General features: G+C 52.2%; 1 protein-coding gene and 1 pseudogene across 2 annotated transcripts; one reads left to right on the plus strand and one right to left on the minus strand.

Moving 5' to 3' along the window:
• Positions 1 to 590: 590 nt before the first annotated feature.
• LOC111757767 (small nucleolar RNA SNORA73 family) lies at positions 591 to 778 on the plus strand (annotated as a pseudogene).
• A 4,483-nt stretch (positions 779 to 5,261) lies between these two features.
• On the minus strand, positions 5,262 to 9,720 carry Surf6 (surfeit 6). 2 transcript variants are annotated; one of them, XM_003473136.5, is made up of 5 exons: positions 9,495 to 9,720; positions 8,309 to 8,512; positions 7,662 to 7,750; positions 6,931 to 7,140; positions 5,262 to 6,783 (listed from the first exon to the last, which is right to left on the minus strand). In XM_003473136.5, the coding sequence occupies exons 1-5, from the start codon at positions 9,586 to 9,588 to the stop codon at positions 6,304 to 6,306; spliced, it is 1,077 nt and encodes a 358-aa protein (XP_003473184.1). In that variant the 5' UTR covers positions 9,589 to 9,720; the 3' UTR covers positions 5,262 to 6,303. The 2 variants fall into 2 exon arrangements, with proteins under 2 accessions (XP_003473184.1, XP_013011201.1); XM_013155747.3 differs by having other exon boundaries at positions 8,599 to 9,687.
• Positions 9,721 to 11,506: the final 1,786 nt, after the last annotated feature.

Raw genomic sequence — 11,506 nt, forward strand, 5'->3', positions numbered from 1 at the left:
ACTTCCTGAGTACTTCTCTCCTTCCAGTTCTACAAAGAATGTGAGAATGGGGAGGTCTTTGTACAGTTTCGGGCTAGATGCCTCCACTGCTGAGGGGCTGGACTTATGTCCCCAGAGGCTGTATCCCATCCTTGGGTGTGGCTCTGGCACTGCCTGATTGATAGATTTATGGGGCTACTTTATTTTACTTTAGTCTTTTTGAGGCAGGGTTTCACTATAGAGTTCAGGCTGGCCTTGAACGCATTTTGTAGCCCAGGTTGGCCTTGAACTCCCAGGGATCTTCCTGCCTCAGCCTCCTGAGTGCTGGGATTACAGCTGTGTGTCACCACGTCCAGTTTCATGTAGCCTTTTAAACAGTGGGATAATGATGAAAATGGATCCAAAATAATGTTACTTATCCACCAAAGCAATAGAAGATTCTTCATATCACCTTCCAGTAGTTCAATTCAGTTTTTGAAAAGGAGCAGAACAAAGTGAAATATTAAAAATCTAAGAGAAAACTTAGTTCATTTTGGAACTGTCTTCTTCCCTGTCTATCCCTTACCCCTCTTCTTTCTACCTGTTTTAATTTTGCTGAGTTCATAAATAGACTAAAGAAATAGAGTACTTTTTTTTTTTTTAAAAGATTAAGACAAAAGAGGACATGCCTCGTGATGTACAGTTCCTTTCCACAACGTTGGAGAAGAAGCTGGGCCTTGTGTCTGCGCCTTCATATTCCTGCAACTTCTCAGAGTCCTTTGGGCAGTGACTGAGGAGATAAACCATGCAGGAAACAATGTCTAGTAGAAAAAAAAAAAAGAGGCCAGATCAAAGCAGATCAGAGCAGAAGAATGTAAGCAACACAGCACTTCCAACAAGACAACTGGATATTAACAGTAGCTACAATAACGTGTCTTTCTTTGAAATAGTTGAGCATACATTCACATACAATAGTATCAAACATAACAAAATAGTATAAAACCATTCAAGAGAATGAAAGTATTACAAGGCATTCAGAAACAAATAACAGAAAATCAACAATGGCTACTATATGATCTCATTTTCTATAGAAAATTTGTTTATACTATCACACATACCAATATCCAATAAGACACAAAATGATAGAACCAATGGAAACAGAAGAACAAAAGCATGGTAGGACTTCAAAGCAAGATGATATTAAATCAGCAGTGGCTGCCATAATGTCTTGTTTTCTTCAAAATAGCTGTTCATACCATCACACATAATAAAATCAAACAAACCAGGACAAAACCATTCCAACTAATGAATGAAAACATTATAAGGCTTCAAAGAAATGTAACGGGGAATCATGATTCCCATAAATTCTTATGGGCTGTACCATTTCAACACCAAGTACATTTATTAAAAATAAGTTATGAAATATCCTATCTTTCCTTGAAAAATTAAAGAATAAAACCAAAAATGAGTAAAGATCAGATAGAATATATGTTGAAGAGTCACGTATCAAGGAATTTGCCTTGAAAACTGCTATTCTGTAGAAGGAAAAGTACATCAAGTTTCCGTCTGATCTTTTTTATTTAAAGCAAGGTTTCTGAGGTCCTTAGATTTTGAAGGTTAAGAAAATCCCAAACACCTATCTGCACACTATTTTTAGAAGTTGAGTAAAAATCACGAGGTTTGTGTTTTGAGGGCTTTGTCAGGTGGAAGGTTTACTATTGGAGCTGATTGCTCCAAAGATTTTTGATGGCTTTAATATTATGCTTTTCACTTGTCACCTTGATGACATTTTTTCCTTGCCCATGAAGCTGCTTTTGTAACTATGGCTAAGATCTGGGTTTGCTATCACTACGCGAATGCCCTCGGGTTACCTACTGAGGCAGCATCACAGTGCTGTGACTCAAGGAAGCCGAGTGAGGTGAACCTAGACACAGATCCCCCTTGCCCTCTTTTTAAATGTAACGTTTTAATGTTGTCCTGCCCATTCCAGAAACTGTCGGAGGAGAGAGCTGAGGGCTAGCCTCACCATGGGCACATGCACTGCTGACTGGGGTACGCAGGCCCCCTTTAACAGGAAAGCCTCACTGGCAGCTTCGTGCACCTTGGAAAGCTGGACCTCAGAGGCTGCACCCTGGGATCCCGGCCTGAGGCTGGACACCTCAACTTGCTGAAAACAGATGCCATGCCTAAATGACTACGCAGGTTTTTTGTTGTTGTTGTTGTTCCTGCTGGCCTGAATTTCTCAACTCCTCACCTGCAACCACTTTTGGAAAACAAAGAGCTGACCCAAGGGGAAGGCAGACTTGGAGGGAGCCAATGTGACATAATTTCTCTGGCAGCTTGTTTATTTTGGCACGAGGAATTGAACTCATGACCTGGTGCTTGCCAGGGAGGCACTGTGCCACCATGCTGTATTCCTGGCCCTGGCAGCTTTTAAAACAACAGACCCTTGAGAGTGTCAGGTGAATCCTGGCCCCAGTCACCCTGTTCCCCCATGATTCTGTGGTCTGTTGGGTCCTAACTGGAGTTCAGCCAAAATGACTCTGGGCAGCTACACTGAGATCTGTACGTTACTGAGATCTGTGAGTTCAGGGCTGGGAATGTGGCTGAGTGGTGGGTGCTGGAGCCGCTGAAACTGAGTACACATGCAGGTCTATGGCTGCGGGGCATGGCTGAACTGAGGACAAGAAGACCTTCAGGGGGCAAGATAAGCCACAGCCGAGGCCACCTGGAGACTTTCTGGGTAGTTTTCCTTAATTAGCATCATCTGTTGCTCTGAGGGTCCTTGAACCCTGCCCAAGATCTTGCTCAGGTTTCTTCCATTGTCTACTCAGCTCTTTGCTTGTTCGGATTAAATATGGCTGCCCAGCATTAGTGGCCGGCCGCAGAGTTACGAACTCTGCTGAGGATTTCACTCCGGCGGCCCTAAAGACCATGCCAAGTGTCTCACTCCTTTGAGCCTTTGCCATGCACCAGTTTGGGCTCCAGGTACAGACCCCAAGAGTGGGGCCCTGGCCTAATGTGCACAGGCCCTGGGCTCCATCCCCAACTCTCCGAAACCGAAAGGTTCACCTGCATCCAGTCAACGCCTACTCACTCACTGTGGTTGCCCACAGGCGGGCACTTCCAGCCCCACTCCTGCTCTTCTCTGTTTCTGGGTTTCTTCCTTATCCTTTTTTCTGGACTGAGGTCACCTGCCCCATCCTACTTGGTTCCCTTTCTCTTAGTCTTGTACACACCCTTTCCATCTCCTGCTGACTGCTCCAGCTTGAATGCCACCCTCTGAACTGTGATCTCACTGCCAGCATCAGGGAAGGGTTATAAACTGAGTCAGCAGACGCAGGGATTGCTGAGATGACAGTGGCTGCTGCCCAGCTGGGAAGGAGATGTTACACACAAGACAGCGTCGAGTGCGCTGTGTGCTTGGATTTACAGGCCCAAGAGCTGCCCTAAGACATGCAACTCTGAGGGCACCAAGCCACTTCTGCCCAAAATGGTCCTTAAGACACCAATAGACAGTAGCATAGGAGTTCTCTCCTGCAGAAGGCTCCCTCTCACACAAGCTCCTTCCCCAGAGGGCTCTCCATCTGGTGCTGTCCCCTACCTCTTCTTGGGGTTCTGTGTCATTGGACTTTTAGGATAAACTCGCTTTTGTCTGTATGAAACTGTGACATGGCTCTTCTGTTGCTGTGGATCCAAACTCAGCTTTCTGTGGCTGCCGCTATGCGGCTCCTTGCTGTTACACACAGTAACCCTATGAAGTGGGGGACTCTAAAAATGAGGCCAGGCCCCTGCGCCCCGGCAGGTAGGGACAGCCTAGAAGCCTCGCAGCGAGGCACAGGGGGGCTCCAGTGGAGAGGACTTGGCCTCCTGTGTGCTCCCTGCCCTCCTGCCAACCGACACTGTCTTGAGGCCCCAAACTTGCAGCCTCTGGAAACAGGAGCAGTAAATCTGTCCTTGGTAAGTACCCTGGCTCAGGCACTGTTATTGTCACACAAATGGACCAAGAGTAGTTATCTCAGGATATGCAGATTTAAATTCTAACTTTTACAAGTAACAGAACTGAGCTCCAGCTCCCGACCTAACCGATAGCTACCTCTGCCCATGACTCCTGTCTACCTGGGTTCCAGTTACAAGATGTGGCTGGCTTTGTATCAGCACTGCCTAACTCACCTTGTAAAATACGTAACATCCTGTGCCTGTGCTGCTTATTAACAGAACGCAGTCAGCGTGTAAGAATATGACTGTATGATTAGTAAAGGCATAGATGTGCTACACCAAGCTAAAATCAAATAGCAGCCTCCACCTCTGCTCCTGCTGCCGGTCACGTAAACACCCTGCTGGATTCAGGCATCCTTGACTGTCTGGGTCCGGCTGCTTTTCTTCTGATAATGCCCTGGCTACTGACAGTTCTCAGCTTGTGCTTCCCTTAGTGAAGAAAATGCATGGCTTCTAACTGGCTTCAAGGACTTTGGTTCGGATGAAGTAACTGCTGGCACCCCCTCCCCTCACCCCTAGAATGTTCCTGTTAAAACTCCTTTTAAGTAAATGTATTTAGCGTTAGTTTACCTGACAATGTATGACTTAATTCAATCCATGTAATCAGTCATATAATGCCTGGCACTTCCTGCCTGCACACTGCATTTAAACTGAACCCAAAACTGCCTCAGTGCTGGTGATCTGAAACTGATTCTCATTAGCCTGCTGGCATAATCAACAGTTGCCTTCCAGATTCCTTGGTGCAGTCTTCCATTTGGTTTTATATCAGTTTTTCTGTAACAATCTAGCACTTGAAATGTGGTTAATACAGACAAGGAAATGAGCATTTTAAATGCAGTCACCAAGTGGGAGGTCTTGAGTTTGATCTCTGGTATCCCCCACAAAAAACCCAAAACCAAAAAAAAACAAATGTAGAATCACTTGTGCAGTCTAGCTACCAAAATGGAATTCTGTGGAACTAACATTACCTAGATTCAAAACCTCTCAGCCCTTGCTTACCATTTATTTTGAAAGCATTTTTTTTTTCCCTCTCAAAGCTTCTCCTCTAGCTAGGGTGCAATGGGAGGTTTCTGGGAGATGCTCACTGCAGTGACACCATAGGGCACAAACTCCAGACTTTTTTTTCCTCAGTGCTTTCCACACCTCAGGCAATCACAGCAGCTGCCACAGCACATCATGAGTCTCCTCCTTACAAGGGAATGTGTTTCTTCTGACAGCTGCAGACCTGTGCAGGGATAGCGTCTGAATCCTGCTGAGGAGCTATGTGTCACTCCACCCTCCAGGAAACACACTTCAGGACCAGGTTAGCAGTGAAAGCCATTTATTGGGGTCTCGCCTTGAAGGATAGAAGCCAGGAGAAGGGGACAGCTCACACCACCATCCACAGTGGCCAGGCCAGGACCAAGTGCCTGGACAGGAGCCCTGCCTGGGACAAAGTGCTCAGGCCCAGCTCCCTTCCCCAGGTGGTCACAGCCCAGAGGCTGCTGTCTGTCCACTCCTACAGGCAGACAGCACAGCTCAAGGAAGACCTGAGGGTCCCCAATCCCAGGACTTGCCCAGCTGCTGGGCCTGACACTCGCCTAGCTTCCTGTCAGATGAGACTCCACAACACAGCACAGCCAGGGAGCCTTGAGCACAGGAAAGCGCTGCTCACTGGAGCCTGTCTGCCCCATTTCTCACCAGCTGCAGGCTCAGCTAGGTGGATTTGCTGCCTGGAGGAACACCCAGGCTTCCTAACCATGTCTACACCACTGCCCCACCCATGCTTCTGGTACCAGCTCCAAGAGGTGCCAACCATGGCCCTCAAGCCAGTGGCTGCCCAGATGCGTCCATGTGGCCGGGATCTGGGGAGATACTCCTGCCCTGGGTTCTGAGCTGTGAGGACACCATGAGGGACTACAGAGAACACTGGCTTGGTGGGAGCCTTGGTATCCAGACTCGGAATCGCACCTGGTCCCTGCAGCTTCTGTGAAGCCAGCTGCCCCCTCCCTGCTGAGGACTGAAATAAGGCAGCTGTGGCCCAATCTCCTGGCTGCCACCCGGCTTCTTCTTCCTAACTGGAAAGCTTCCAGAGGTGCTCCCACCTCACAGGCTGCTGGGGGACCTGGGTGACCCCACACCACGATCTGAGGACGTGACTAAGGTAACTCTTGCATGGATACACAATCCCAGCTGCGGGGTCCCAGTTCTGGGACACCAGGACCGTGTCCTCTCATGGGGACCTGAGGTCTAGGGACTAGGGGACAGCGCAGCACCACAGCGCCTGGGCAGAGACAGCAGCCACAGGTGGGAAGGTGCAGAAAGAACTGTGCTGGACACTGGGCCAGGCAAGGGTCACAGCAGGGCTCAGGCGAGGCCGGCTCGCTCCAGGTCCTGTGGCAGCACCCGGCCCTTCTTTCGGGCCTTCTGCAGGCGCCGCTCGGCCCGAGCTGCCTGCTTCTTTCGCAGGTTCTGGCGCCGCTTGTCCTGCCGCTGCTGCATCTTTTGCACCACCTGCGCTGAGCGCTTCTCCCAGCGGCGCTGCCGCTGCGCCCGCCGCTTCTCCTTGCGCTTCAGCGCATCCTCCAGCAGGTGCTCGTCGTCCCGGATGCGCACGCCCTCTGCCTTGTACAGCAGGTTGGTCCACTTCATCTTGGCCTCCAGCTCCTGGGCCTTGCCCGCATCCTGCTCCCGCAGTTCCTCTAGTCGGCTCTGCCGCGCCTGCAGGCGCTCCAGCAGCTGCCGGTAGTTCCTGCCTGTCAGCGGCGTCAGGTTCCCCTTCACCTGCTGCCGCTTCTCCTTCCTGCGCTGGGCCTTGCTGGTTGGCTCCTCTTCGCTCACCTCCACCTGGGGATGAGACGGCTGTGGATGGTGGGCTCCAATGCCCCCAGCCCTGCAGCAGTCTGAGCCAGCACTTTGCCTGTGTCCCCTCTGCAGGGGCGCCACTGATTAGGGGCTGCAGCACGCAGTGAGGCTGGCCCTCCTCCCACTCACCTTGTTGAAAATCAGCACTGGCTCTTTGGGCTTTGCACAGGCAGTCCCTGGAGCCACCTTGGCCACTTCCTCCTTCTCCTGAGCCTCCTCAGCCTGGGCTGCCTTCTTCTTGGCAAGCAGCTCCTTCCGTTTCCTCTTCTTGCGTTCCCGCTCCTGCTTTCTCCGGCGCCGTTTCTCCAGAGTGGTCGCAGACAGCTCCATGGTGCTGCCCTAGGTGGGAGCAGGTCCACTCAGCAGAGTCCTCCTCACCTCAAGGGGCCCAGTGCTGGGAGGTGTGTGAGGAGTCCCGATGCACAGTGTACCATGGTAAGACATTCCCTTACCCACGATGCAAGTGACCCCCTAGAAGGAATGTGCTTGCTGTCCCTAAGCCTTCCCATAAGCCAGAACGTCGTTGGACATTCTGAGCACTGTCATCCTTTCTCCCATGGCTCAGGACTTAGATGGCATCTGAGCCCCTGCCCTGACCATCGCAGATCCTGCTCATGGCATAGCCAAGTTGTGCTCTCCTGCTGCGTCTCCCAGCACTCAGCCCCAAAACCATGCCAGGAGAGGGTGCCATGTAAGGGCCAGGGCACCAGCCTTTAGAGGGCCAGACACAGGTTGTGCCTCACCATCATGTGTCAGCAACCATGGCTTCCTGAGAAGGAAGACCAAGCTTCCCCTAGGGCCTGCCCAGGAAGAGGGACACAGGGCAAATTGAAAAACCATTCCACATGGTCCCCATCTACCTGGCCCCGGGCCTCCTGGATCTTCTTGTGCAGTCGCTCTCTCAGGATGTCCAAGGCAAAAACGGAGCCAGGTTCTGTGGCACGGCCATCTGTAGGGACAGAGATAGGGGTGGAAGGGGCCCTCCGTCCCTCCCCAGGGTCCAGCACCTAAGCCTCAGCTCTGCTTCCCTGGCCCCACACCGTGGCCACTCATGGAACCGCAGGACAATCAGGTACACTCTCACCTTTTCAACCTGGGTGGTCCCTGCTACCCCTCTAGGACAGGCAACTGACTCCCAAATAAGTCACTGGGGTATAAGAAAGCATTTCTTATAAGTCACTGGAACAAGCTGCTGCAGGCCTCAGAAGGATGGCCTTGCCCATAACATCCTGGATGCCAGGAGGCCCTGCATCCCACCCACCCTCAGCACGGCTGATCTTTCCTCCTGGGTCTTGTGTTATCCCAGGTGCACGACGGTGCCTTTTCTTTTCTTTTCTTTTTTTTGACTTTTTCGTTTTTATCGGTACCAGGGATCGAACTCACTACCGCACACTTGCAAGGCAGGCGCTTATGGCGCTGAGCTAAATCCCCAACTTTCTTAACAGCAGAGAGCCATGCTTTTATCCAAGCCCTAGCTGGTCCTGCCCTGGGTGTCCCAGACCCTCACCTGCAGGGGCTCTCGTGGCACTGGAAACCTCCTCCTGCATCACTGCTGCTGGCTTTCTGGCCCCAGAAGCCACTGGAGATTTCACCTCCACAGACTTGGCCTTGTGCTCTGAAGATTTCTGTTTCCCCTCTCGGGACTTCTTTTGTGTCTTCTTCCTTTTCTTTTTTGGTGGTCCAGCAGCTTCTGAACCTTGAGCTTTACCAGCTGAAATGCAAAATGATAAAAGAGCAGTGAGCTCGGATCCATGAGTCACATAGCAAGCAGGAAGGTCCTTCGAGGGTTTTAATTACCAAGCATGCACTGAGAGAAGCATGGCGCAGGGGCCAGCAGGCCCTATCCTTCCCAAAGCTGGAACCACACACTGACTAGGAGCAGAGTAACCACAGATCAAAAACCAAACACCTTCGCACGCATTCTACTGTAAGAATTACCCAAGAAGGTCCAGCTTCAAGGGTATTCCCATAACATTATCTAAGAGAAAACCAGGAACCCCCCCCCCCAAACATCCATTTGCAGCAGGCTCTCACTTTCAGGGGTGAGGAAAATATGCACAATTTAAATTCCACAACAGAATGTAAACTACAGTTTCAAAGTTCACAACTCACACACAAAGCCTAGAAAGACAAAATGTGGTTACAACTAAGAGCGAGAAACTTGCTTAAATTTCAAAATTTCGTATAACAAGCATTTTCTTTTATTTATTTTTATCGGTACCAGGGATCAAACTCACGACCATGCACTTGCAAAGCAGGTGCTTATGCCGCTGAGCTAAATCCCCAGCCCCAAGCATTTTCTTTTTACCAGAAGGAATCCTATGATGTATTTGCTAGTTCCCTGGGAACCCTGCTGACCTCCTCGGGGTCCACTTGCAGGCCCCACTCCTGCGTTCCCCTCTGGGGGAGACCCTAAACCCTCTTTTTCCCTCCTTCTCCGCAGGCTCCGGGAAAGGCTCTTCTGCCCAACCGATCTCCCCACTGTCCCCGAGCCACCCGCGCCGGCCGAGTCTCCTCTTAGCGCAGGGGTTCGGGCTGACACAGGAAACGGCGACGGGGCAGCTGTCAAAAGCGCTGCTTCCTCCCGGCAAAGTGCAGGCTCTGTTCTGCAAGGGGCGCTCGGGCCATCAGGTGGGGAAAACCGCTGCAGGCCCAGGCCCGGCCCCGGGCCGACCCGGCCAATCCCGCGTTACCCCGCTCGCGCTTCGGCCGCTCGGGGCCGCGCTGAACGCAGATCTTCCTGGCCAGGTCCTGCAGGTAGGTGTCCTTGGCGAGCAAGGAGGCCATGCCTACGAGCCGCGGGAAGCCCTGACGCTCGTGGCGTTGTCCCGCGGTAGGGTACCCGGACCGCTCAACTCGCAGGAAACTGCCGGGTCCGTAGGCGCAGTCAGCCGAACGCAGATTCGCTAGCCCGGCCGGCGCGGGGCATTGTGGGCGCGACCGGCGCGGAGCATTGTGGGTCCACTGTGCAGCGTGGTGAGCGCTGGAAACCGCGCTGTGGGCTGCCTCTGTGGCCTTGCCCTGCGCCGTGCCCTGGCGGGGAGATGCACCTGGGACGATGAGGACCTCACCTCTGCCCAGGCACCGCCGTGGCGAGGCTGGCGGATAACTCGCCGCACCGGGGACCCGCTTTCCCGCCGCTTCCGCGGCGCGGCCAATCAGCGACCCCCCCCCCGACCCCTCCCCTCTTCCAGCCCTGCGACCGTGGCGGCAGCGGCGCCCAGCACACCCGTTTATCATCACCTGGGTCCTGCCGGATTGGGGCAGACACAGCAACGAGATGAACTGAAAAATAAAAACAGCTATAAAAGACACGGGGAACGATGTGGCAGGGATTCTGGGTGACACGAAACAGCCACTCATTTCGTAGGAACGATGGTCTGGGGCCGCGAAGAACATGCTCTTAGGGAGACAAGCTGATTAAGTAGTTTGCAGTGCAGATGAAGTTCAATAGATTTTTGTGTACAAGGAAGTGCGAGCAAAAGTGCAAAGGGCTGAACCCTTCAGAGGACCTAAATGGGCGTTGTTAATACATACTTGCAACTTTATACTACTGAGAACTTTCCCCTGGGTTCTAGCATCCTCAGAATGAAAAGGTGTTATAGACAGGACTGACCAGGTTTAGCACCGGTGACCTTAATACACGTGGCTTTGCGGGAGTCACTGAGACAGCCCTATCTGAGGTGGGCTGGGAGAGCCTGTCAAGTGGCCTCTCTCACCGAGTCCTGCCAGGCACCAGCTGTGCTCACTGCAGCCCAGGGAGGCCTGAGCAGCTTCCAGGCGGGAAACTGCACTGTTGAATGGTATTGGCCAAGCTGAGAATAAAAAAGCTGTGATGCAAAGATTTTATTACTCAAATGTTTTGAAAGCAGTGTGCTTCCCTTTGCTTGTAAGCTCTTTCTTTGTGGTTCAGTGCAGCCCAGCCCACAGCTAAAATGCTGTATTGTATGCGCAAAGGCTCTTCTCTCCATGGGATCTGTACTCCAGGGCCAGGCCTCCAGTTCCTCCAGCTGCTGCCTTCCCAGTTCAGGAGGGTCACAGTGGCTTCTGGTCCTGGAGTCTCTAAGAATTAGTGAGGTGTGGTGGGCATCCAGAGAAGGGGACTGGATTTTGCTTCTGATAAACCACGGGTCAGGGAGGGCATCCTAGGAGACTCAGGTGTGCTCCGTGGGGCCAGAGCCACCAGCATGGGAGTGGGCTGGGGCTGCAACCTGCAGGGAGCTGGTGACAGTCAGCCTGTTACCTATGCTGGCAGCCCTGGGGACTGTGGTCTCCCTTGCCCCTCTTGGGAAGGGAGATGGTGTGTGGATGGCAGTTGGGGCAGGGCTTGAACTCGTATCTCTTACACTAACATGGTCACCTCGTCTCACCACTATGGTTTCTGCACAGTGAACCTGGTGCAGCCCTAGGTCTGGAGTTCAAAACATGTTTCTGCCACTTCACTTCCCAGCCCCACAGCAAGGTGCACCTCCCATTCCAAGCCTGCACCTGCTCCCCTGTGAAATTGGGGCTTAACAGCACCAGGGGTGACAGAATGAGGGCAGAGCTAGCCAACAGCAGTGATTTTTTCACTCGTTCACCAAACACTGAGGACTTGCTCGGTGCCAGTGGGAGGGGCTCAGTCTGGATGCCAAGGGAAGAGCTGATGCTCAGATGTGGCTGGGCCCCCAAGGGTGGTCCCAGGGATGAAAACAAGGAACCAGTG

Source organism: Cavia porcellus, unplaced genomic scaffold (assembly GCF_034190915.1).
Source record: "Cavia porcellus strain 051 isolate PalLab524CR breed Dunkin Hartley unplaced genomic scaffold, mCavPor4.1 scaffold_49, whole genome shotgun sequence".
NCBI lineage: Eukaryota > Metazoa > Chordata > Mammalia > Rodentia > Caviidae > Cavia > Cavia porcellus.